Raw genomic sequence first — 27,359 nt, 5'->3', positions numbered from 1 at the left:
CAGATGTAGATCTGTAAAAGGAATATAATAATGGTTTCCTCTATAGTGGCTGCTATCAGGGTTAAATGAGCAAATTGTAAGAGCTCCTCAAATTTATAAGAAAGTTTATCTACAGAAAACTTTGCAACCTGTAAAGAGCTACACGAATGCATAAGATCATAATGTTGTGAGCAGGTGGTGCAGAAAAGATAAAGGTAAGACCAGCAAACTGGCAAACAAGTAATATTCATTAAAGATGTTCAACATCACTAATCATCAGGGAAATGCAAATAAAAACTACACTAAGATATCGCCTTACACCTGTTAAAATGGCTATAATCACTGAGACAAAAAATAACAAATGTTGGAGAGGTTGTGGAGAAAAGGGAACCGTCATACACTGCTGCTGGTGGGAATGCAAACTGGTGCAGCCACTATGGAAAACAGTATGGAGATTCCTCAAAAAACTAAAAATAGAAATACCGTATGACCCAGCTATCCCACTACTGGGTATCTATCCAAAGAACTTGAAATCAACAATTCAAAGTGTCTTGTGCACCCCTATGTTCATTGCAGCATTATTCACAATAGCCAAGATGTGGAAGCAACCCAAGTGCCCATCGACCAATAACTGGATAAAGAAGATGTGGTATATATATATATATATACAATGGACTATTACTCAGCCATAAAAAAGACAAAATCACCTTATTTGCAACAACATGGATGAACCTGGAGGGCATTGCGTTAAGCGAAACAAGCCAGATACAGAAAGACCAACACCATACGATTTCACTTCTATGTGGAAGACAAACAAACACATGGACAAACAGAACAGTTCAGCGGTGACTGGGGGAAGGGGGCTGGGGGTGGGCACAGGGGTTGAAGGGGAGTACTTACATGGTGATGGACAACTAATAATGTACAACTGAAATCTCACACTGTTGTAAACTATTAGGAACTCAATAAAAAAATCAGGGTGCAAAACAGCAGAGAAGCAAAAGGACCTTCACAAAGTATCTTTATGTTGAGAAGAAGTCTAATTTTGTTTTTAAATATTGATACCTCTGCAAGAAGAAAACATCATCGCCCACAAGTACTACCATCAGAACTGCTCAGTAAACACTAAGCAATATAGACATTTAAACAAAATAAAATCCCTGGATGTACTGGGATACGTTGAAAGTGAGGACCAATCTTATACAGAAACTTATTTACCAACAATTAGTTTTACAAACACCATGATGATAGTAGTAATAGCTATATTTGTTGACTGTATGATTATATCAGGCACTTTACACACATAGCTCATTTAACCCCTATAACAACTTCATGAAATAGTAATTATCACCCCCTTTCCAATGACAAGGAAATAGAGGCCCAAAAAGGTGATGTGACTTTCCCAAGGTCGTACAGAGCAAGAGAGGTGGAGTAGAAATACAAATCCAAAGTTCATTCAAAAAGAGCAAGAAATTTTGCTCCCCAGATTTTGCCAACCTCATGAACATTTCTCCTTCTAGCCACATCATTTCCTCTGAGTGTAACCATTTTACCAAGTTACAGTTCATCCTTCTCGTCTACACGGACTTCGTTTTTACCCAGAAACCCACTTTCAGCCTCATCTTCTTTCATCTGCCTGTCATTTCCTGGTGTCTCAGCAGAATCCTCTTCACTTCCCTCTTCTTCAATTCCCCAGATGTCATCTTCCCTTTCCTCCTCCTTTTCCTTTGTCTTCTTGGCCTCTTCTTCCTGTTTTCTTTTTTCCATTTCTTCATACAGTTCTCTCCATTGCGTCTCCACGTCCTGTTTAGAATGTGGAATTTCAAAATAATTTACAGATGGTACAAACAAAGTTAACCCACTTTAGAAATGTCTGGCATCCTCCCACACTCTTAAAGATTTCTGGGATGGTGTTTATTTACGTACAAATTTTCAGTATGTGTGGGCTGGAGAGAAGTGTGTGTAATTTGTTCGTAAATAAAATTGGTTCTGATTCAACAAACATTCACTGAAAGCCTATAGCATTGCTAAGCATGGTGCACAACAATCTGCACACATTATTTCTATTCCTCACAGCAATGCATGAGGGAAGTGTGACTAGTCCTGCTTTCTAGATGAGGCATCTAAGGTTTGGACTGATTAAATGACTTGCCCAAGCTATACAACTAGTGAGTGGTAGAACCAGGATTAGAAACCAGGTTTTCTGGGTCTGAGTTTGGCCCTCTTCCTGCTATATCACAGTAATACAGTCTTTAGGGAACTCTTTGAATTTGCTTTTCAACTGTGACCGTTACAAACTTGTATTAGGTCAAAAATAGGACTCCTTCTGTATTCTCTAATGTGTTCATCCAGATCCCAGAATCTGATCCCTAGAGCCATCTTCATAGATGTTTCTACTCAGAGGGGCCTTAAAAAAAGGATACAGTCCAAACCCGTGTAAGGCTTTAATCCTCACCTACAGAATCTGGGCCAAGTGGTCTTTTACCCAGTCCTGGGGGCCAAAGCTAGATTGAGGACCTGCACGCCCAGGAGGCTAGGGCCTTCTAGAATCCTGCTGGGAGCATCTTGTGTTTCCCACATTATCAGGGGAAGAAAATCTCTGTTTCAAACAAACCTTCATTTTCTTGTGGCTGGAAAGCACTGGCTACAATTAATGTCTCCATTTCTTCACTTCCCTCTCACTGCTCTGCTCACTGATTGTTTCCATCTTCCATTCTTTACCAAAACTGCTCTTGCCAAAGGTAACCACCAACTCCACCAGCTCCTCAACTCCACCTGGACCTACAACAATCCATTGAATCTATGTCCTTTTCATTAGACCTCAACGAATTCATGTCCTCACTTTTCTCCTTTCTTTATTTTCATGTGATCACACTCCCTTCAAATATCTTCAACTCCCTTGCCCTTCCCTCCCTTAGCTGGGCAAATCCTCAACTCTGGTTAAATCCAGCTCCCCATGCCTGCACCTAAGCAGAGAAGATGGGGAGAGAAAAACAGCGAAATCAAACTGATTTTCCTCTTTTAAAACTCGTTATGACTAAACTTAAATGAGCCCTTAGTGCTAGCCAGTGAGCCTACTACATTTCTGTGTTGATTCACTTTCCTTCTCCTTAGGTAACTATTTCTCATCTTCTTCTCAAACCTCCAACGCATCTTTCACAATCTCATGCTAAGTTGTTGGCCTTAATTCCCATTTCACAATCAGAAGAAATTTTCCACATGCTCTGTGGCAGCCATGGAGGTACGCCACTTGGATTTCTCTTGAAGAAGAACTTGTCGGTCAGTTATGAGGAGTGCAGTGAGCTAACAGCCTGAAGCTGCAGCACCTGGGGGTCCACCGCAGCATTCAAGCCCAGGACATGCTGTTCCAAAGCAGCCCCCAGTCAATGGCTGAGCATAGCGGCGGTTCTGGCGTCTGGCCATTTCCTTTCCTACATAATATTCTTCTATAGTCAATCTTTCCACTGGAGCCCTTGAGAGCTGGTGAGAATTTCTCAGAGCTGTATCGCATTTGGCAGCAATTCCTACCCAATCCTCCTGCTTCCCCCCTCTCCTTTCACAGGTGTCAGACTTCCCTGCCTATTCCTGCACCCTCTACCTTTCGACTTTCTCAGGTATTATCCGCAATAAGTCTCCTACATTTCTAACTCTATCTTGGTGTCTGCTTCCCAGAGAATCCACCTGACACATACTCCCCACCATATCTACCCATCTACCTGTATTTATTCTCAGATAGTCATTCTTCACTCCTGTGGTTATAGATGAAATATCTGTACTCCTACAGAAAACCAACCCATCTTCCGTGGCAATAGATCTCATCCACTCTCATAGTCTCAAGAAATTGCTCCAGAAATTCTCTTCTATATTGTTCCTCTCTTTATTGGATCATTCCCATTAGTATACAGGTAGGCAGGAAGATCTATACAGAAGAAATCCCGACCAACATTTCCCTTTACCTACCCCCCCATTCTCTACTCTTTTTACAGTAAAACTCCTCAAAAGACTAGTATAGACTGTTTCCAGTTGTTCTTCCATTCTTTCTCAAATCTGTTTTTGCCTATACCTCTCCACTGAAACTGTTCTTGTCAGAGTCACTAATGAACTCCATGTTACCAAATTCAGCGGTCCATTCTCAGTCCTCATCTTTCTTGACCATTTGACACAACTGATCTGTCCTTTCCCCTTAAAATACTTTCTTCACTCGGCCTACAGGATACTACTCGGTCTTGGTTCTCTTTCTGCCTTGCTGGCTACTTTTTCTGTTTTCTTTGCTGGTTCCACTTTATCTCCCTGATCTATCTCTAAATATTGGGGTGACCCAAAGCTCATCTGTGAATCTCCTTTCTATATATACTCACTCCTTAGGCGATTTCAGCTAGCTTCATGGGGCTTTAAGTGTTACCTGTAGGCTGATGAATTCCAAATTAATATCTCTTAGCCACACTCATATCCAACTGCCTCCTTGACATTTGGATTTCTAATAATCATCTGACTTAACATTTAACAGTCATGTTATTTATTTCTGTCCTCACCCCATCCCCAAATATGCTCCTCCCTTGTTCTTCTCCATCCCAGTAACTCCCTCATTCTACTCACCTGGATCAAAAACCTTGGAGCCATCCTTTTTTACTCTCACTCATATTCCATATCTAATCCTAAATGTCATATTTCATATCTAATCACTTCTATGAGTTTTGCCTTCAAAATGGATCTGGAATCTGAGCATTTCTCTTTATCTCCACCACTACCACCTGCTTCTGCCTTTGCTCCACTATAGTCTTGTTTTAATTTCTATAGTCTTTTGTAACACAGCAGCCAGAGTAATATCTTAAACCGTGAGCCAGGTCATCTCACTCCGCTAAAAATGACTTCAATGGCTCCCCATTTTACTCGGGGATGTGGCCCCAACTACTCTCCTTCTCTCTCACTCAGCTCTAGTCACACTGGCCTTCTTACTCTTTCTTGAACAAGCAAGTTATGCTTCTACTTCAGGGACTTTGTGTTTGCAAAGAGAGAACACTCTCTGACTACCCAGAAGGCCTTTCTTCTCCAGATAGCTACGTATCTTCTCCAGATAGCTTGTTCCTTACTTGCCCCTAAATGTTACTTACTCAACAAAGCCTCCCCTGACCACCCCTGATCTCAGCCCTCTCTGTTGCTTTATTGTTCTCCATTGTTTATCTCACCACCTCACTACATATGTATTCACTATGTTTCTTGTTGGTCTCTCCTAACTGAATATTAGCCCCATGAGAGCAGAAACGTCTCTGTTTTATTTCACTGATATCTCCCCCACCACTATAACAGTCTTTGAACAGGCACTCAACAACTATTCGTTAAGTGAATGTCTGGTTTCACAATAGTAGGTACCATGTATTGAGCACTTACTATATGCCAGGAACTTATAAGATAGGTGCTATAATCATTCCCAATTTATGGACGAGGAAACTGAAGATCTGAAAAGTTCAATAACTTGCCTAAATTCATACAGCTAGTAAGTGATGGAGCTTGGATTTGAACCTAAGCAATCTAGCTCTAAAACTTGTATTCTTAACCAATATGTAATATTGCTTCAACAAAACAATATTAGATGATAACCTTAAAGTAAAAACAAAACAAAACCAGACTAAAAGTCTAATAAATTTTTATTTTTTTCCACGATGACTATTTCAATGCTTCTTTGGAAATATTAAGTACCAAAGTTCTCTCAAAAAAATTTTTTTGGTGCCTGTGTTTTGCTAAGCAGTACGCTCTAAACATGAGCTTAATCTGCCTATTGGGTAATCCAGCACTGGATTATTATTGGGTAATCCAGCACTGGCCACAAACCTGCTTGAATGGTCCTTCCTGCAGAACCAGGAAGGCTGGATGGAGGGTGTCACCATCCTGAAGCCATTGGGCCAACTATCACTCCACCCACAAAATAGCTCTAGGAGAGCAGGAAAGCTGGTGAACAGCACTAACACCTTCCTCCTTTCTCCAAGCCATGCATCAGCAACGGGTTCAGTGTTTCCTTACTAGATCACCACACTGTGAGCAGGGAGTGTGACACAGAAGGAGCATGAGTTCCAACTCAACAAGTTAAAGGCTGTACGTGACCTTGGGCAGTTTATATATACTCTCTAAATCTCAGTTCCTACATCTGAAAAATGGGAGTAATAACACATGTCTTGCTGGGTCGTTGTAGGGCTAAGTGGGATAATTTTCGGAAAGTGCTCACAGAGTCAGGTACCAAGTTATAGATGTCCGATGAATGTGCGTTCTCTCCCCCACCTCTCAGGGCCATGTGACCAGCAAGTGAGACAACGACTGTGAGGCTGATTTTTAAAATACAAAGAACAGTACACAATTGAGGAGTTAGACATCTGGAATTCAGAGTGGGAGATTATCTTACTTTTCTTATTCCCCAGGTCTTATTTCCAACCTCTTCAGCAAACTCTTCATCATTGGTTAGAAGGAAATTGTCAAAGATGCTGCCTGATTTCACCTGTTGGAATGAAAACAGTGGGATTAGAACTAGAGCAAAGGTGATTAAGAAATCACCTAAGGGTCTTGCTAAATGCAGATTCTCAGGCCACGGGCCCAGAGATTTTAATCAATAACTGAGGTTGAGTGAAGGAATACAAAGGTGATTAATAATACAGAGGGTCCAGGGTTAGCTGAGCCACTCTAGAGAAAAGTTAATTTGCTATTTCCCGACATTCTGTGCTCCTCAAGCCCCTACCACTATTTTAGAGGGTTGTGAAGAAATTTTCATCACTCTGCTAGATTCCAAATTGCTGCCCAGTGGCTGTTGCCCTCGCTGAAGTTGACAGCACCTACCTCTGATGCCACATATAGATGCCCTTTTAAAGGTTTTCTCCTTAATATAATCAGAAAAACTAAAACATAGGGAAAGGAAAAGGTTTGACAAAAAGTGCGAGCAGAATTTAGATCCTCTACCATATTTCTCTATTTTCTTAAAATTACATAGTACCTACAATTAAAGGAAAAGATGAATTGTCATGATATATAATAATTTCAGTGTTTGTTTTTTTAATGATAAAGGAACAGAATAGAAAGAGCACAAGTCATGGAGTCAAACAAACCAGCTCAACCACATACTAGCTATGTGACTTTGGGCAAGTTACTCAACTCCTCCGACCCTATTCCCCGATAAAGTGTTGAAAATAATAACTCCCTTTCAGTGTTGTCATGAGAATTAGAAATAATATATATATCTCTAAAGCAAAGTGTCTGGCAGATAATAGTTACTGAATGAGGGTAATAGTATCATAACTTCTCAGTGGCTGGATATGTTTCAAAAGGAGCAAAAGAAAGGTCATTCTGTATTTTTTTACTTTAGCAGTATGTTAAATAAATCATCAAGTTAATTGTGTGGGAGCAGTCGTGTGACCAAGAGAAAATTTGCAGCATAAGTTATCATGGGTCCCTCCTCCAGGGTTTGAAAAAAGCTTTGTTTTTTTAAGTAAGAAAGATTTTTATTTGGTTTACATCATCCCACCAGCCCTGCCTCCAACCAAAAAATAAATGACAAAATAGCCACTTTGAAGAGAGACTGTTATTTTGCTCTGAGACATTTTTAAAATCGGTTTTAATTATTCCTTGTGCAACTTTAAGATTTTTTTTACCTTTGGGGTTTTTTCTTTTGAGTCGTCAGCAATCTTGCTTTGAGAACTGTGCAGTCGTTGGCCCTTCCATTTTTCCTACTCCCAAGAGAAATGTTCCTAATCTTCCCTGTTCTCTTCAGTGCCCCCTTGTCCCTTCCACCTTCCACTACACTCTTGGCTCTGCCTCCAACGAACAATCAGGATGTGAGGCTCAGTCCTGCCTCCTAAAACTTCCTAGTGGAGTGACCTTGGTCTACTGACATCCTGTCTATGCCTCCATGTTTTCATCTGGAAAATGGAAGAAAACATACCTTCCCTGCTTTCTTCATGCAGCTCTCAGAAGAAAAGAACGTGTGAGAAAGAGCTTTGCTAGACTGTAAAGCCTAAAAGGTTAATTCACTGAAAGTTACCTGGTTTCCTATGCTACCCCACTTGAATCATAAAATGGAAAGAGGATAGGTTTGGGGACTTAGCTATGGGATCTTGACAAGTCAAGTCACCTCTCTGAGTCCTCGGCTTCCTCCCGAGTAAAACGGAGAGGGAAAGGCCTACCCTCCCAGCCTCACAGGGCTGTGCCACAGACCATATGGCTTAAGGGATGTCAGTGTGCCTTGCATATGGCAAGGATATACTCATTGCATTTTGTGTCACTACTCCTTCAAAGATCACAAGTACCAAAGGTAAGAAAAAGAATTTTCTTTGTTCACTGCCATCTCCTCCCAGCTCTGTTCTAGTGAAAGAAAGAATGCAATCACTTCTGCCAAAGCAAAAAAAATTTAACAATTTAAAAAGGCAGAGGGCCGGCCCCGTGGCCGAGTGGTTAAGTTCACACGCTCCACTTCAGCGGCCCAGGGTTCAGATCCTGGGTGCAGACATGGCACTGCTCGTTAGGCCATGTTGAGGCAGCGTCCCACATGCAAACTAGAAGGACCCAACAACTAAAATATACAACTATGTACTGGGGGAATTGGGGGAGAAAAAAAGAAGCAGGAAAAAAAAAGATTGGCAACAGTTGTTAGCTCAGGTGCCAATCTTTAAAAAAAAAAAAAATTAAATAAATAAATAAAAAGGCAAAGAGACCCTGTATGGAGATGTCAGAACAGAGAGCAGGAGGGCTCAGGGACTAAGCAAGAAAGTTAACCAGCTTACTAGGTTGGGACCCAGCAGGGACGGGGAGGGCAAAAGGGCTCCAAGCATCTGACAGCCAGAAACTGAGTTGGGGTGGGCAGGGGACGGAATTCCCACCCATCTCCACGCTAAGAGTCACTAGGCTCTTCCAGTAAGGCGCAAGGCCCTGCTGTGGTAAACTGGCTGTGCCAAGTTGGCTGAATGGGGAAGGTGGAGTAGGGCCTGTGAGGGCCAGACCCAGTTGGAACTTAGAAGGAAAGGATGCTTGCAAGGTGATGTCAGCGTTGTGCAGAACTGTGTCACAAGAAAAATAAAAAGGTAAAGAGATAATGCTGGAGTTTTAGAAATGTAGTCTCTCAGGCTTCACCCCAGACCTGCTGGATCAGAATCCGCATTTTAATAAGATTGCAGAGGGATTCACGTGCACGTCAAAGTTTGAGAAGCATTCTTTCAGCACGGTTTAAATTCTCAAATAGAAAGTTTTGCCTGCTTGGAGAGGCTGATAGTACTCAGAGCAATTAGTGCCAAAAAATTTTTTTAATTTTGCAGATGAAAAAAGATATAGTGCAAAATGTGTAAAATAATGTTTTCAGTGCAAAAAAAAACCCCAATGTATTTCAAGGTAATAATTAGATTAGGCATATTAATATGACCACATATTTTTACAAGATGTAGAAAGTTCCCATTATTTATTAAAAAGGGACAAATGAAGAAAAAGAGATAACAGTGGGAATTTGTGCAAACTGTATCCACATTCTCCAGATAAGAAAGGAAGGAAAGAAGGACGCGCGTCCCCCCTTCCCTCCCTTCCTTCCTTCCTTCTCTCCTGACCCGCTACTGTGCATGTGGCAATTTATGGACATCATCTCCTTGCACTCTTATGCTGGTCTTACTGAGCTGGGAAACCAAGAAAGTGGGAATAAACAAAGTGGAAAATAAATAAATAAACCAAAAATCTTCAAATAGGGCATGTCTGTTCAAGAGACCTTTGACTGCCCTGAACTGTTTAAATCACTGGGCAGAGGCAGATTCCCTGGCCATGGGACCTTCCAGGATACACCCAAGGACAAGTGGCTGTGGTTTCTGGAGTCTCTATCGTATAGTGGCTGCAGTCATTAAGGCAAGAACTTTAGAGGCTGACACTGTGTTAGAATCCTGTCTCTACCATGCATTAGCTGTGTGCTCCTGGGCACGTCACTTGACATTTCTGAGTTTCAATTTTCTCAAATGTAAAATGTGGTAATAATAATGGATAATAATACTTACTTTACAGAGTTTTGAGGATTAAAGAAGGTAATAGAGGCCAGGTCAGTGTTGTAACAAAAGTGAGTTCCCTTCCTCTCCAAGGGAATTCTTTCAAGACTACATAGATTGAGGTCTCCTGGGCCCAGGCCTTCACTCTGGGGCCTGCACTTCTCCTGAGTTGGGAAAGAGTCCTCCCCATCTTCAGTAATGGTTTCAGGGAAGAGAAAGATGGAGAGAACAACTCTCCAAAGGCCTGAGTCTCTGAGCCCTCTCTTTCTCTCCCAATCAGAGCCAGGCAAGATGACCACCAGAGAGAGGGAGGCCAGGTCAGGACTGGTCGTCATGGCTGGGACAGTCACCCCAACATCTGTCTGAGGATTTCAATACATCAAAGTTTTACCACATTTCTGATTCTTCTTTGTCCCCAGAACCACTCCCAAGAAGCATGTAGGACCAGCACAGGCCATATAAAGTACTGGAACCTTGAACCTGGTCTCAGAAAGACCTGCACTGAAATCCCAGCTTTTTTGCTTACCAGATATATGTCTTCAGGCAAATAACTTAACTTTTCTGACCCTCAGTTTTCACATTTAGATGTAGGAGATTTCATAGTGAGAATTAAATGGCATACGCAATATCTCTAACACAGTGCTTGGTACATGGTAGGGACTCAGTAAATTTTAGCTATTGTAATTATTAGGACGAATACAATTAGCCCCATTTTTGGGGGAGGTTTTTTTTTTTACTTACCATATCAAAGTTTTCCATGTTTCTCATAATCTCATAATTATGCTCTTTTTAAAGTTGAGACATAATTGACATATAACATCATATTAGTTTCAGATATACATGATTCGATATTTGTGTGTATTGCAAAGTAATCACCACAGTAAGGCTAGTTAACATCCATCACCATACACAGTTACTAAATTTTCAGCCCCATTTTAAAGATGAGCAATTTGAGGCTTTGAAAGATCAAGGCTGGTTCAAGTCTTGTAATTTCCAGCCTGGAGCTCTTTCCACCTTGTGGAAACTTTAGAGGGACTTTTGTTGGGTAGCTCGGAGCACAGAGAGCCTTACCTGCCAAAGGTCCAGGCCAAGAACACTGATGTTATAATAGTGACAAATGGTGGGGTCAGGCTTATATTTAGGGTTGTCTATTTCTGGATGAATCCATTCCCCCTGGTAATTAGGATTGTCGATGATCCGAGGTTTCCATTGTCCCTAAGCAAAGAACCAAAGAGTAAACATGGCATTTGTATTTTTCCATTCTTCTGACCTCATGCAATCAGAAAAACCAATCTATTTATAAAGATAGCTGTGTATTACACATAAAAATTCATAGCAAGATTCCTGGAGCTTCTTTCCCATTCTTTGAGCTAATGCACAAGACTCCTCCAACTTCCCCTTTCTACCCAGAGGGAGCTGAACAAGGTCACAGGGACCCATTTTTGAGCCTGGCCCCATCTCTCGGCATAAGTTTATCCATAAAGTTAAGAAAATGTAGCTTCACAGGGAACATCATCAAAGGACTCTGGCACTTGGAGTCGTTCTCTTCCCGGTGTGTGGCACAGAAAACTGTGGCCAAATAAAATCAGGCATGTTTCAGTCAATCTATCTCTGGACCATTTGATAGCTGATTCTTTTAGTTCCCTCTTGTTTCTGACAAGAGGTCAGGAGTCAGCCCTTAAAAAGAAGTTTCCCCTCCCCCCAACACCTTTGGCCCATTCATGTCCTACCCTTTCCCTTTCTGGACCTCTTCTAACTTTCAGGTCCTGACCCTAGACCCATTTCCTGTTTTGACCACATTCCTTTGGCTGCTTTCCACCACTCTGGACAGACCCCAAGATTTCAGAGGTTCTGTTTTGTAAAGTGAAATTTACATTTCTTCTATCTTATTTCTCACATTCATTGGAAAGAGAGACCCCCTCACCTGATAATTCAGATTTGGTATCAGGGGCCCTTCCCATTCCCCATCCATCTCTTCATTCCAGTCGTCCGGCTTCTTGGCATCTGGGTCTGGGATGTACTCAAAATCCTCCCAGTCCTAAAACAAAATGTTCCTCCATGAGGACAGATGCGTGGGCTGGGATGAAACTGGGGTCCTTAGTACAGGGAGGCTGGACCTGGCTCCCTCCCTCCTGTCCTTAACCCTGTGAAAGCCCAGCTCAGGACTCTGTAAACAACCCAGTACAGGAGGGAAAAAGCCTTCAAGCCACTCCAGACTCTCCTCAGGTTCACTATCACTCTGAGTACTTTAAGCTCAAATAAGATGGGAATTTCCCTTATCTCTGACCTCAACCCTCCCCCAATCATGAGCCCCTATTGTCAGAACAGGTCTTCTAGCCTGAGTCCCTCTTCCTGAAGACTTCTCTCGGTAAGCTTCCTTGTAGCCCAGCATGTTCCCACACCTTGTATCAGTCCTCCCTTGTACCCTGGGTCCCTTCTATTTCCCAAGAGCTCCAAGTCACATACAGCCTACCCCAACTTCCATATTTCTTCTGCTGTGGAGCCGCCAAGGCAGTTCACCTTGGTGCTAACCATTTGCCCAGACTGACTGAATGAAGGCTTCAATGCCAAGCCCACTAGACTCACAATCATTCGGCAGCATTCCAACTGGGTAAGGTACTTGTCTGTCTCAGCTGCTTTGTGATTCCTGACCCATAACAGTCAGCATCCTATCTTGGGAGCTATAGTCTTGCTAAAGCCCCATCTATCTAACCAGTTTCCATCTTCTCCAGGTCCACTCAGTAGGGAGCACAGAGGCCTACATCATCTCCCTTCTCCCCCAGGCCTTGAGCCAACCCTGACTATAACAGATACATGGTCCTCACCAGGTGGGAGGGTCTATGGTTAGTCTTGCTGTTCCCAAGCCTGCCTGCTGGGCCTAGAAAAAATCTATTCCCTAATTTCCCCATGGTGGTGAAGGCCTAGACACTGCCTGATCATCTACCTTAATTCCCTGAATACGCCTTCCTCCCCCTCGGATTGGAGTCCTTTTCTGAATCTCCCTACACATGGCTGGGCAACTGCCTGCCTCTCTGCAGGCCTCTCCTTGGGGACTGGATTCCATGCTGCCCTTGCTTAACCCGGAGCATCTCCTCTGCATGAGGCTGAATCTGCTCTGACTTGTGGAATAGCAACGTAGCAGGCAAGGCACTCCATGACCTGGCTCCAACAGACCTTTCCAACCTCATCTCCCACCACTCTCCACCTTGAACTTTATGCTCCCAAAATACTAGACTGCAGCTTTCAGTTCTTTACACAACCATGTTACTTTCCACCTGACTGTAGTGCCTTTACTCCTTCTGTTCTCTAGGTCTGGAATGTCTTCTCTTCAACCCAATCCCCGACTTGCCTTGCTCTAGTGAATTCACTGTTTGAAATGCAGTGCATTACTAACATATAAATGCCATATATTAAGGACTTACCATATACCAGGCACTATATTATGTATATTAGCTCATTTAATCTTTACACGTAGGTATTATAATAATCCCTGTTTGTGAAATTGACTTTCACATCAGTTATTTTCCTTGCCCAAGGTCTAACTGTTAGTAGGTTGGGGTCTTACTCTTAGTAAATGGTGGAGCTTAGATTCAAACTCATATCTGTCTGACCCCAGAGTCTGTGTTTCCAACCCCTAGGTTAATCCAATCACTCAAGCACTGCCTCCTCCTTCCCAGACCACCACCTGCACCCCAACTCAGGCTGGGCTAGGAGCCCCTTTTGGGCTCCCACAGGATTTGGCTTCCCTGACTTGAGAATTCTCAATCCCTAGATTGTCCTATTCCCAGCTGTATCCAGTACAGAGTTCCAGTGAATGATAATGAATCTATGAATATACTCCACATGCTCCCCATATCAACAACTTGGAGTCAAAGAGATCCAGGTTTGAATGCTGGTTCTAAAGTATATATGTGCCCGGGCAAGTCATTTCATTTTCTAAGCATCAGTTTCCTTACCTATCCTAACGTAGAGATTACAGCACACTGCTCACAGAGGCTGCCAGAAGGATTAATAGACCCTCGACAAATGTGAGTTGCTTCTCTCTTCCCTCCAGGTATCTTTGGATACCAACATTTAGCTGCACACCTCCTTGAGGGATTGATGCCCTCAGTCTGTGCACCATTTCCCAGCTTCCTTTTCCCATCCCACAGCCAAGATCTGCTCCTGCTTCCCAGCTAAACACCCTCTGACCTCAGGTTTCTTATCTTCAGGATCCTCTATTTGAAGACGTTCATCCCATTTCCTTGGTTTCCGGGCATAGGGGTCTTTTATCTTCCTGGGAGGCAAGAAGTCCCAGTCACCCTCCAGATCCCCAGCTGCTACTTGCTGGTTGTCAATTTTGACCTCATAAGTAGCATTGGGGCGAATGATCAGAGTGTACAAGTGAGTGTCTTTATTGATCTAGAAAAAGAATGTGGAATATTTCAGTTCCACATTGGACATCTTTAGACCTCAAGCATTAAACACATCGCCTGAAACAGACCCTCAGTTCCTGAATGCCACCCCCAACATATTCACAAACACACTTTACCACATCCCTCATCCCATTTCTCTGGTTAACCCAATAGAGACTCTGGGTCTCATTCTCCTAGTACATACTCCTCTGGTCTCCCCAAGCTCCCATCCTTCTCTCCATCACAGCTCTGGTCATTCTCTGATCTTGTCCATTTTTCTGTCTGTGCCATTAGACTGTGAGCTTCTCAATGGCAGGGGTCATGTCTGATTCATCTGCCATATCTGCTGCTTCCAGCACAAGTCCTTCCCCAGAGGAGGATCTCAGGGAGCCCCTGCATGTACAGCGCCTGCACAGTCCTGCTAGGGAAGGCCTTGGGCCTGAACACAAGTTCTCCAGTAACCCGGGACCCGTGGGCTTCTCTAGACTCACTCTCGGCCTCTCGCCTGTGCTCTAGCTATGCCAAACTTCTTGCAGTGCCACCTTTTCTCGAGTCTCCTTGACTTTCCTCATGGGTTACCTCTCCCAGGAATTCAATCCTCCCTAAAATTGTCACACTCCTTCACAAGACCAAGTCATGTGCATCCTTCAAAACTCAGCATGGGGGAAACCTCTAAGAAGCACTTCCTTAGCCTCCAGGTTGGGTTGGGGGCCTCCTCTGTCCTCTCACAGACCCTAATCAGACTAGGTAGTCATCCTCCTTTGCTTGACTCTTACCTTCACTGGACTGTGAGTTCTGTGAGCTTAGGGGCCACGTTTGGCTCACTTTATCTCTAGCCCAAGGCCCAGCACAGAGCTGGCACTCGGTGAATGCCTGTTGAGTTGCTAATGAAATCCAACTATTATCCTCCAGCCAACCTAGATCTGTCTAACCTGATGTTACTAAGATAAACCCACCCCCCATTTCTAAGCCCATCACCCCCCACCTCCCCCACTTCTTCCAACATCTAGCAGTGGGGAACTGGGCATGCCAAGTGTTGTTCCAAGAGAAGACCTTACATGACTTCCTAGGCTTCCAGATCAACCGCTCCTATGTGAACTGTAATTTACAGCACTTCTCTAGGTCTATTTTCTAATCTATAAAATGGAGATGATAGTATTTAACTTATAGGGTTTTTGTAAGGATTAAAAGAGATAACATACAAAATGCTTATCCTTCCGCCCAGACTGAGGACCAACCCGCACACTCACCCTGCACTTGATGGCCTTGTTGTTCTCATGGTATTTCCCTTGGTAACGAAGGATGACCTGTACTTTGTTGTTGCCAAAGCCGCAGATGTCAGGGCCTGGAAATTAAACCCCAGTGCATGATTTCACACCACTTTTAGGCAGTTTGCCTTGTCTGAAGCCAAGACGGATACAGCCTGTGTATTTATCAAGGTCCCAGCAGAAAATAGATAGTATACTCAGATTTAGGATTATTTGAGGAGAATTTAATAAAAGGACTATTTACATTGGTAGGGGCAGAACACTGAGAAAAATATAAGGAATTTTCCTATGCTCCAGGCTAGCACAGTAGGGCTGTTCCCACCCCTAGGCCTGAAGGTGGAAGCAGTCGGAGTAGTTACCAGAGCCCAGAAGAGAGTCCTCTGGAGAGAACAGCCAAGAGAGCAGCTGTGACTTTCAGTCAAGGGACACAACCCTCTTCCCTCCCTCTGATATCCTGCCAGGGTCCCCCTTGACCAAACCTAACCAGAAGCCCCTCCTGTGTCAGATACTTTGTACCATGTCATTTAATTCTCACAACAAATAGGTGTTACTAGCTCCGCTTTTAGCTAGGAAAACAGTGGCTCAGAAAAGTTAAGCACCTTGCCCAAGGTCAAACTGCTGGTAAGTAGCATTGCTGGGATGCAAACCCAGGCTTAGCTGGAAACAGAGCCTGGGGCTCTTTCTGCTTTGTGAAAACTTTAGAGGGAACTGTTGATCAGTGGTTCTGAGCCTAGAGAACATAACCTGACGGAGGTCTAAGAATAGGTTTTAACCTAGTTTTCAACCTCACCTTCCAAGTTACTGCTCTCTGACTGTTCTAAACACACACACACGATGTGCTCTAACCATATTGGTCTTCTCATTTTTCTACTTGCATTTAAATTTCATGCCTCTGAGCTTTTGCACACAGTTTCCTCTGCCCTCGTTACATTTCCTCCATCTCCTGCCTATTAAAATCGGACTCAATCTTCAAAGAACAATTAATACCTCCTCCAAAAAGCCCCCAGCTGGACTAAGTCAGGCCATCTTTTGTGATCTCATAGCACCTCACCAGTACTGTTTTCAAAGTATGTCTTTTATTCCGCCTTTTAAAAAACTGTTTACATGCCTGTGTCCCCACCAAACAGAAGGCTAAAGGGTGGAGTAGGAAAAAGCACAGGTTTTAAAGCCAGACGGACCGGGTTCAAATTCTGGCTTCCCACTTACTCACCTTGGGCAAATTTCTTGCCTCTGTTTCTTCATCTGTAAAATGGAGATAACTGCTCAAACTTGTTGGGTTGTTTTAGCATCAAAAAAATAATATTCACGGGGCTGGCCCCGTGGCCGAGTGGTTAAGTTCGCGCGCTCCGCTGCAGGCGGCCCAGTGTTTCGTTAGTTCGAATCCTGGGCACGGACATGGCACTGCTCATCAGACCACGCTGAGGCAGCGTCCCACATGCCACAACTAGAAGAACCCACAACGAAGAACAACGAAGAATACACAACTATGTACCGGGGGGGCTTTGGGGAGAAAAAGGAAAAAATAAAATCTTTAAAAAAAATAAAATAAAATAATATTCACGTGAAAAGAAAAAATCACATTAAAAAAATTATTTCCAATTTTCCTACTACAACCACCATGTCGTATACATATATAAATTCCTTGTGAGAAGGGTGGATTCTCAAGAAAATAGAAACAGGCAAAGACACACATTTTAGACACCCAGAGTGCTATATTGCTCTACATAAGGAAGAGATTAAAAGATAAGAAAGAAAGAGAGTTGAGGGAGAAGGGGTGTAGATGGAACAAGGGCAAAGAAGCTGAGAAGGAGGATTTTGGCAAGGGCCTAAAGAGAGACATCTGAAGCTCCTTGGGAAAAGAAAGAAAAGTTTAGGGGGCCAGCCCCGTGGCCGAGTGGTTAAGTTCATGTGCTCCACTTTGGTGGCCCAGGGTTTCACCGGTTCAGATCCTGGGCGCAGACCTAGCACTGCTCATCAGGCCATGCTATGGCGACATCCCACACAGAAGAACTAGAATGACACAACTAGGATATACAATTATCCTAGGGCTGCACTGGGGCTTTAGGGAGGAAAAAAAAAAGAGGAAGATGGGCAACAGATGTTAGCTTAGGGCCAATCTTAAAAAAGAAAGAAACAAAGAAATGTTTAGAGAGAATTTTAAGGAAATTTGGCTGTATGACGTGTAATGTAACCCTTTCCTCTGACTTTGCACAAAGACACACGGTGAAATCCACATTCTTCATCAGTGCTTTGGGAGCTGGATTAGTTGTTGTTGTTCGTTGGTTTTGAAATATCAACCACATTGAAATAGGACTCAAGGCTGGAGCTAAGTCAGAGCTGGACTGCCCCAAGGCTGAGGTTACAGACGCAACACTCTGGACTCGCTACAGATATCGATAAAGGTCCTTTCCCTGACCTTCTGTGGGCAAGACCCCCCTTCAGAGCACAAAGCCTCAGTGTAGCAGGTACATTTGAGAGAGTCTGCACAGTTTGTGATCCCGTTCTCCTTTGCTGAGAACTGGGGAATGTCGCTCTCTACTGTAGCCTTGTTAATACCATGTGACTCTCCACCTCTTTGGTCTATTTATATTAACATTTAGGTTTAGAGTTGCTTTTTTACAGGTCTTTGAAGTGTCTTACTGCATAGGGAGGTGGATTAGAAATTTCCTGCTCCAGGTCCGTCTGAGCCTTTTTCGACAACTACAGTGGCCCTCATGAGGACCTCCTGGGCCTGACAGCTGCTGCTATCAGAGAGCTTACCAAACATGACGTAATATTCCGATTCCGAATGCATATCTTCCTGGTTCAGGGTGTCCGGAAAGAGTTTCACGTACCCGCCGCCACAATCGATGCCTTGCTCGTGTTTTACTGAAAACTGAACCACCAAGGTCTCGTTCTCATTGCTGAACGGCTCAAACCTGGTAGAGAGGGCATAAAACTTGGCGTCTTCACTGGTCTGGAGACCTGGGAGCAGAGAGCACAGAGTCTTCAGGCTTAAGTACCCAAAGGGCAGCCAGAGTGACCAGCACTTGGTCTCACCAATCTCTGGTAGTTTCTTACATACACCTGTGTATGAGGTGTTGCTCTGGATGCTTTCCACACGTTATCTTATTCGAGCCTCAGAGCAACCCTGCAAAATGGGTATTATCTCCACTTTACAAATTAGGAGTCTGAGTCATGGGGAGGTGAAGTGACATGCCTAGGGACATACCGCTAGCAAGGAACTAAACTGGGATTTTAAGCCAAGTTTGTCTGATTCTTTCTTTCCTCTATACCATGCTGCCTCTGATTTTCAAGAGCTACTTGAATACTGTTCTGCAGCTTTACAAAACACGACCTTGTTTCTTCTGAGACCCCCTGGGTGGCCAGACTCAGGCTCAGTTGTGTACGACTGCTGCGGTGGCAAGAGGCCCAGCACTGCCTCTTAGAACAAATGGTAACCATCGCTAATATTTATTGACTTTTCCTGTTTACAAGCAATACGCTTCTTTCACGTGTATCACTGCACTTAATCCTCCTAACAACGCTCGTGAGGTGGGCTCTCCTACTATCCCCACTTTACCATGAAGTCATTGAAGCTGTTTCATTTGTCCAGGATCACACAACCAGTCTAATTCCAGAACCCCCATCCGAAGATTTTCCTCCTCCTCCAGAGAATATCAAAGCTGCAAGGGATCTCAGATCCTTCCAGTCCAACTACATTACTTTATAGATAAGGAAACCAAGCCCCAGAGAGGGGAAGTTACTTATTCAAGATCATACAATCACAAATGACAGACATGTAAGCCAGGTCTCCTGATTTCAGGCTAGTGCTCTTTCCATTATTCCATGCTGCTGCCCAGCTAACTGGTTATGGCTCCGACTGTTACTTTAACTCTCTGAGCCTCAGTTTCCTCAACAGGAAAATGTGGATTATTCCTACCTTACAGGGTTCCTATGAAAGTCAATTGTACCCTATAAGGTAAAGTCAAATAATAATGAAAAGTACCCTATAATGAAAGTCAAATGGGTTAGACATAGGAGAAGCACTTTGTAAACTGTCAACATAAAATGGAAGAGGCTGTCATTACTCATGCTCTGTGAGGGTCCTTCCTTCATGATCCCACAGCACTCTACACTTCCCTGAGTCGTGCTAGGTTGAAACTAGATTTATTTGAGTCTCTTTGAATAATCTTTAAGCTCCTGAAGGGCAGGGGCATCTTTATATTCTCAGCATCTAAGACAAGTTCTGGCATAGAGGAAAGGCTTAATAAGCATGTGTTAAATTACACAAAAAGGTCACAAGTCCTGATTCAGATGTCTCTTGAGCAGTTTTTGCACAGCAAGCTCTGTGCTAAGCACTTTCATGTCTGCTACTGCGTTAGGAGCTGTCTGTGTTTTAAAGAGTGTGCTTACTTCCCCAAAGATCTTGAGTGAGGCTAGAGCAGCCAGAGAAGACCTCATGGAGGGGTGAGTGGGCACAAGAGAAGGAGCACTAAACCTGTGGGCAGAAGACCAAGCTTTGAGTCTCTGCTCTACCAAACCTTGCTTGTAGCCCAATGTAATCCCCCCTCTCTGAGCCTCGTTTGTACTGAGGAGCCCTCCCAGACAATCAGGGGGAACCTACTGAACCTGAGTGGGACGAGATGTGAGGAGCAACAATCAAGTCAAGCAGAGGAGACGGGTGGCTGTGTAGACTGCTCTAAGAGCCACCAAGAAGCTGATGTCCCACAGGTCGCTCAGTCTCCAATTCTCTCTATTTTCCAAAGTGGATAGAAATGAGACTGTAAATGCTCAAGCCAGTTTGCAATTCTCTCCTTTCTTTTTTAAGATTTTATTTTTCCTTTTTCTCCCCAAAGCTCCCCGGGACACAGTTGCATATATATTTTTTTTAGTTGTGGGTCCTTCTAGTTGTGGCATGTGGGATGCCGCCTCAGCACGGCTCAATGAGTGGTGCCATGTCCGCGCCCAGGATCTGAACCGGTGGAACCCAAGGCCGCAGAATTGGAGCGCGGAAATCAACCACTCGGCCACGGGGCCGGCCCTGCAATTCTCTTCTTTAATAAACATGAAAATGAGATTCATAACAGTAGCCAGGAGAGAGAAGATGGGAAATCACTCCAGCAGATGATCAGCGGATTCTATTTATAGGACAAAAGCTTTCTCAGGGAAAAAACCCTTGCCTGCAGACCTTGTGCTCAGAACTTCCCCTTCCCTCATAATATTTGGCTCTTCTAGCAGCTCTGTCTAATGATCCTGACAGGTGATGATTATCATCTCCATCTAATACCAAGGCTCAGAGAATGGAAGACTTGCCCAAATTATGCAGCTAGCAAGGCATTTAGCCCCAGATCTTTCTGCTCCACTCTCCATGGTACCATGCTGCTCTAGGGGAGAGCAGCATCTGGAGGTTATACAGCGCTTTTTCCTGTTTCAAGCAGTGTTATATAAAAAAATTCTAAGGTTGAGAAAAGCAATATAGTCCAGTGACAACGGACGCAACCGTGGACTCAGAATCAGATCTCAGCTCTGCCTCTTGCCAGCTGTGTATATAGCCTTAGGCAAGCTACCCAACCTCTCCGAGACCCCTCTGCAAAGCTGAGAACATAACAGTAACCACCTCGTGGACTTTTTAGGAATATTAATGAGGATAATGTGTCTAAGGGCTTACGTTTTAAATTCCTGTTATTCGATAAACCGACATTATTATCTTTGTGGAGAGTTCCTTCTTGTCCATCTACTATCTTTTTCTTTTTAATTCTAAGAAAGAAATGAATTGGTAATCACGGATAAAAACAATTGTATGAAAGTTAGAATTTTCCCAGTCAATTAGCATATTTCTGAATTTCCAGCATTTACCTTTATCCTTTTCTTTGTCTCCATAAAATTTCCCCGCAGTGAGCTGAAATTTACCATAATCCGGCCTGTGTTTAGATTCCACCCAGCGTTTTTTCCATCCATCTATGGGGGTAAAGAAGAAAAAAAGCGACACATAGAAATGATTTGTGTTTTCTTAAAGACAATAAAATGCAGCTAGGCTGACCAAGACTTATGGGAACAGTACGGGAATATCAGGGCATGACCACAAACCCCCTCACTCTGATGCCTGAATCCCACTATTTGTGCACCACCCTGTGGAGTGGCTCGACTACCAAATGGTTGAGCCACTTATGCGTTAAAGCTCCACTCCACCCTCCTCTATGAGAGTTAAGTAAAACCATCATGGGAATGTATGGTTGAAAGGCATGAGACAGTTTCATAAAAGTAGGTGGAGGGGCTGGCCCGGTGGCACAGTGGTTAAGTGCACACGTTCCACTTCGGTGGCCCGAGGTTCACCGGTTCAGATCCTGGGTGCAGACGTGGCACCGTGTGGCACACCATGCTGTGGTAGGCATCCCACATATAAAGTAGTGGAGAATGGGCACAGATGTTAGCTCAGGGCCAGCCTTCCTCAGCAAAAAGAGGAGGATTGGCAGTAGTTAACTCAGGACTAATCTTCCTCAAAAAAAGAGAAAAGTAGATGGAAAAATATGGTCAGGGGGACTAAGCTCTTATACATATTTATGCTTAGTAAAATAAAATCAGCTAAGTAAAGAGATTAGCAATACTATTTTATCCTTCTTGAATTAGTCATGATGATATTGAACAATCAATTTCCATTTACCCTTTTTTATTGCTTAAACTTTTTAGACTCTCCCTTGCAGTTTCAAGGAGATGCTGATAAATTTGTTTTGCTTTGGCATAGATGGCATGTAGACAAAGAGGTATTTTTTTGGGAGCTGGCACTCCGTCCAAACATTCAGTGCCTTTCTGATTTTATGCCTCAGAGTTGCTGACTCGCATTTCCTGGGCCCACCACGGTCCCAGAGTCACAGGGCAACTTGGCAGCTTGAGAGGGAAGAGGTCTTAGGGTAGCCTTTATTTCATCTCCTCCCTGCAGTGGAATGGATATTTCTCAAATCCCACTACCCAATATCTAGGGTAATTGCCTTAGCTCTGCTCATGAAAACCACACATCAGCATACATCCAATAAGACCGCCCTGAGCTGACTCTGTCAAGTCTGAACAGACTCAAGTCTGATGACTCAACCACCTCTCCTCACGAGGCCCAGAGGACGGACGGGCTTGCTTTCTGTGCACCTCCCCTGTCTCTCCCAAGATCTCAGTGTTGGAAAGGCCCAGAAGTCTCAGTGACCCCCTCACGCATCACCCTTGAGGGAAGGGCCCGAGGAGGTTCTTTCTGCCTAAAGTTGCTGTCGCTTGAATGGAGTGCTTCCTGCTTCCCTGACCACAGTTGACTCAATGAATAATAAGGATTGATGCCAAAGTCAAAAGACTTGTTATTGTGCATTAGGCCCCTGTGTGGCTAAAATTTCACCTCATTTCCTCCCATGGACAATGCTATGAAATAGGTATCATTAGTTCCATTTTACATCTAGTAAGTGGTGGACCTGAAATTTGAACCCAAATCTGTGTGATTTCAAACACTGCCTTTCTTCTGGAAGAAGAGGAAGATAGAGGGAAAAGTGCTAGAAAGGAAAAAAATTCTATAATCACAATAATAGCTACTGTTTAGCAACCATGTGTCAGGCATTGTGCTGAGTGCTTTATATGCACTATCTCATTGCGTTCTCATAACAGTTCTGTGATGAAAGTCCTGTTTTTCCCTCCATTCAAAAAATGAGGAAAGTGAAGCTCAGAAACTTGTCTAAGAGCCCAGTTTGTAAGTTGGTGTGTAAGCCAGGCTCAGACCCAGGCCTATGTGACACTGAAATCTGTACTTTTATCGCCTGTACTACATGGCTTCCCATCTTCCCACGAGGTTATGTGTGTGAAAATCCTTTTTTTTTTTTTTTGAGGAAGAGTGGCCCTGGACTAACATCTGCTGCCAATCCTCCTCTTTTTGCTGAGGAAGACTGGCCCTGAGCTAACATCCAGGCCCATCTTCCTCTACTTGGTATGTGGGACGCCTACCAGAGCATGGCCTGCCAAGCGGTGCCATGTCCACACCCAGGATCCAAACCGGCAAACCCCAGGTCGCTGAAGCAGAACATGCGCACTTAACCACTGTGCCACCGGGCGGGCCCCGAAAATCCTTTTATAACCTAAAGAGTATGCAGTATGCAGCAAACATAAGAGTCAATCATAGTACTTTACAGTTTGTAATTAAGTTATTTGTGTATAATTTGAATAATGTCTGTTTTCTCCCACCAGAATAGTAAGTTCCATAACTTTTTTACTTACCATTGTGTCCCCTGTATCTAGCACAGAGTAAATCACCAAAAATATTTCTTGAATGATTAAATGAATGCATGATCACGTCTTCTGCCTATGCCATAAGATTCTCAACCTTGCAAATGGATCGATTCATTTCTTAATCCATTTGATAAATATTAATTGAGCCGAACAAGCGTGTAGAAACAGTTGAGCAACTTTGACCTTGAACTTTCTGGTAGGAGGGGTTAGCATAGAACTCAGGAATTCTTACCACTAATTATTTTTCTGGGTGAACAGTAGTGATACATATCAAACTTGACACAATTTGGGATGCCCCCTCAATAAGGAGTTTTTCTTGTTAGGAGAATAACGTCCCATGGCTAATTAAGTTCCACTTTAATGTTTTATACTTTTCCTCTTAACATGGTAACATCTTAACCCCATAAAAAGGCTCAAGCCAGAGTGAACTTTAGTGCTCATTTAATCTGACCACCTCATATTACAGATGGAGAAACTGAAGCCCAGAGAAGGAAGGGACTTGCTCTTGGACACAGAGCTGTCGGTTGCAGAGCTGAGACTAGGACCCAGTTCTTCTGCACCCAGGCTCTGGGCTTATTATTCCTTCATTCAATAAATATTTCTTGAGCATTCACTCCGTGCCAGGCACCAGGCACACGGACATGAATCTGACAAAGTCCCTTCAGGGACTCAGGCTTCAGGGAGCTCAGAGTCTGGTGGAAGAGACCGGCAAGTAAATAATTACAATACAGTGAGGTAAGGGCAGCAATAGAAATAAGCACAGGGCAATGAAATTCACTGACTGACCCCCAGAGTCAGGATAGACTTCATAGAAGGCATGCCCAAAGAAGTAAAAATCAAAAAGGCAGAAAAGGTGAGGAGTGGGTGTTCCAAACAGAATGACTTGCATATGCAAAGGCCCAGAGGCATGAAATAGCATGATGTTAAAACAGAAATATAAGTAGTACTGTATTGTACAGGGGAGAGGAGAGGTGAAGAGAAGAGAGGAGAGGAGGGGAGAGCAGACAGGCCAGCTCAAGGAAAGCTCTTATTAATTGAGAGCAAGAGAGCAGTGTATTAACCAAAGTTAATATCTTTTTTCCTCTGCTAAATCTTTCCTTCAAATTGGTCAAATATCTGTATGTCCCCAGAGATCCACCCAACGGAAACTAATAGGTGTTTAGAAGCTGGCACATCTAGCTGATAAATGCACATAATCACAGCCAAGTCCGTAAAGATACAGAACCAAGGGGGCCAGATAATCATGATTCCTCTGTCAAATAAACTTATCTCCACATTGTACCCCCCATGATGTCTGGCTTGTAGTGTAGCTCAAATCTAAAGACTGGGCTAGGGACTCAGCTCTTCCACCAGCTTCAGCAGCATCTTTAGCCTCTCTGAGACTCAGTCTCCTCATCTGCAGAAATACACAGACACAGAGAACGGACTGGCGGTTACCAGAGGGGAAGGGAAGCGGGGAGAGGCTGAAGAGGGTAAAGGGGGACATTTGTACCATGATGGATGGTGACTACACTGTTGACGGTGAACATAATGTAGTCTATACAAAAGTCAAAATATAATGACGTACACCTGAAATTAATGTAATGTTATAAATCAATTTTCCCTCAATAAAAAAAGTCTAAAAAAGTGAAAAAAAAAGGGGGGGGGGGCGGTTACCTAAGTCATAGAGTCTCTGGGAGAGGTAAATGAAACAGCATGCAACACGGTGTCAGGCACATAGCAAGTGCTCAATAAAGAATACCAGAAGCTGAATCTGTATATACGTGTGCGTGTATACAAACATACAGAACATCAAAGGGAAAGGGAGAAATATTTTTAGCTTTGAAGGTAAAAGTTGGGCCTTTTCCAGCACCTAGTCCTGAGCCTAGGACTGAATAGGTCCTTAAGAAAATGCTTGCATAATTAGATGAAAATACATGTTTGCTGCATTTACTCAACATCATCAGATGGTATTCTGCAAAAGAGAATTTGCTAAATAAACTAAAGCTTAACTCTTCAGGTGCCAAGATTTTGTCCGTCATCTTCAATGGAAAAATTTTGTAGACATGAAAGGGCCTGACCTCTTATATAGAGAATCCTAAAGAGAAGGTAAAGTCACCTGAAGACTCAGGCTCTGGACTCGGGGGGAACGTACAGGGGAGGTGTGGGTTTGCCTTGAAATGTTTCCGTCTCCACCGTTCCTGTTCCTCTGTGAGCACTCACTTCCCTCTGAGGTCAGTGAGCTTGCCTCTAGCAATCTGCTCAGCTCTCCTGAGATCAGTGGACCTACGCCCCTGCTGACATGCCCGCCAGCTTGCCTGCCCACTTCCTTTCCTTCCTTTCTGCCTGCCAGTCTTTCTGCATGTCTGCCACCTAGTCACTCAAATATTTATCAACTGGGAAACAGCCTTGTTGGGTGGTGAACAGCACTGGATAAGAATCTGATCCTTCCCACTTATTTCTGTTTATGCCTTGAGCCAATCACTTTTCTGAATCTTTGTTCTTATCTATAAATAAGAATTATAATTAAAGTCTTTAAAGAAGGGAACACTGTACACAGAGAAGGTGCTCAACAAATGTTTGTTGAATGACAAGTGGGCAGGAGGACGGGCCAAATTAATTAAGATAATAAAAATAACTATTTCTGCTGTCATTGAACGGGCAGCTCTGGCGGCCCCTCCATTTATTTTGTAGGTAGTCATTTCTAATCAAGGAAGCAGATGGCCAAGTTTGCTAAGAAAGTGGGCATTAAATAAGAGCCTGTATGTTCGAAGTAGAAGGGAATACAAGTCCATCCCTTATATATTTACAGAGCACCTCTACTGTGCCAGTGAGAGCGCTCGACGCCAGGGCACCAACTGGACGGAATTCCTGAGCCCCCAAGCCCCCAAGGAGCTCACAGTCTAATGAGAGAGATAGGCAGATAAAGTGCTTTCTTATTTTAGATTTCTTGAGTTTTCAAAGTAAAAATCATTTACTGTAGAACATGTAGAAATCCCAGAAGAAACAACTAAGCAGTAAAAACACCCACAATCTGCCTCTCAGAGATGACCGTCATCAACATTTGGATGTATTTTCCTCCAGCCTTTTTCTTCTGTATGTTAACAATGGCCTCTGCTCTCGCCTCCACATCCCTGCAGCCTCGGGAGAGATCCTTGCCATCAGTTTGTACTTGAGACCTGGAAAGGCCAGCTGGATTAGGCCTCTTTGGTTTGGGCATCAGTCCAGAGTGATTCTCCTCCAGGCCCAGCATGTCCAAGTACTCACAATCTGCAGCCGGTCCCAATCGCTTATCAGTCAGAGGCCTGAGCAGCAGGCTGTTCCTCAGCCCTGCTGGGATGTCCTCAGCGGGTCCGAGCCAGCTGGGCACAGAGGCCCTTTGTCTCAGAATGTCTCCTCGGCCAAGTTTTCATGGTCAAGTCTGAGAGTTGACAGAATTAACATTCACACGCGCACTCACACACTCATACCTTGTGACTCCTGCATCATTCAGCGCTTCATCTGAATTCCAG

The 27,359-nt window shown here is 43.6% G+C and overlaps 1 protein-coding gene across 1 annotated transcript; it reads right to left on the bottom strand.

Moving 5' to 3' along the window:
• Window positions 1-830: 830 nt before the first annotated feature.
• LOC124240206 (calreticulin-like) lies at window positions 831-27,359 on the bottom strand. The gene is made up of 9 exons (XM_046663027.1): window positions 27,318-27,359; window positions 21,472-21,573; window positions 18,394-18,597; window positions 15,616-15,710; window positions 14,163-14,372; window positions 11,896-12,009; window positions 11,043-11,186; window positions 6,374-6,466; window positions 831-1,782 (listed from the first exon to the last, which is right to left on the bottom strand). The coding sequence occupies exons 1-9, from the start codon at window positions 27,334-27,336 to the stop codon at window positions 1,537-1,539; spliced, it is 1,227 nt and encodes a 408-aa protein (XP_046518983.1). The 5' UTR covers window positions 27,337-27,359; the 3' UTR covers window positions 831-1,536.

The sequence above is a fragment of the Equus quagga genome, chromosome 5 (assembly GCF_021613505.1).
Source record: "Equus quagga isolate Etosha38 chromosome 5, UCLA_HA_Equagga_1.0, whole genome shotgun sequence".
Taxonomy (NCBI): Eukaryota; Metazoa; Chordata; class Mammalia; order Perissodactyla; family Equidae; genus Equus; species Equus quagga.
Note: the sequence above shows the minus strand (reverse complement) of the source record. Positions and strands in the feature narration are given on the sequence as shown.

What these genes read in the sequence shown, in the direction of transcription:
- LOC124240206 (XM_046663027.1), bottom strand. An exon ending in GGAATATTACGTCATGTTTG is followed by an intron (nt 15,711 to 18,393) that starts GTAAGCTCTCTG and finishes TTTAATTTCCAG; the next exon opens with GCCCTGACATCTGCGGCTTT. An exon ending in TACCAAATCTGAATTATCAG is followed by an intron (nt 11,187 to 11,895) that starts GTGAGGGGGTCT and finishes TTCTTTGCTTAG; the next exon opens with GGACAATGGAAACCTCGGAT.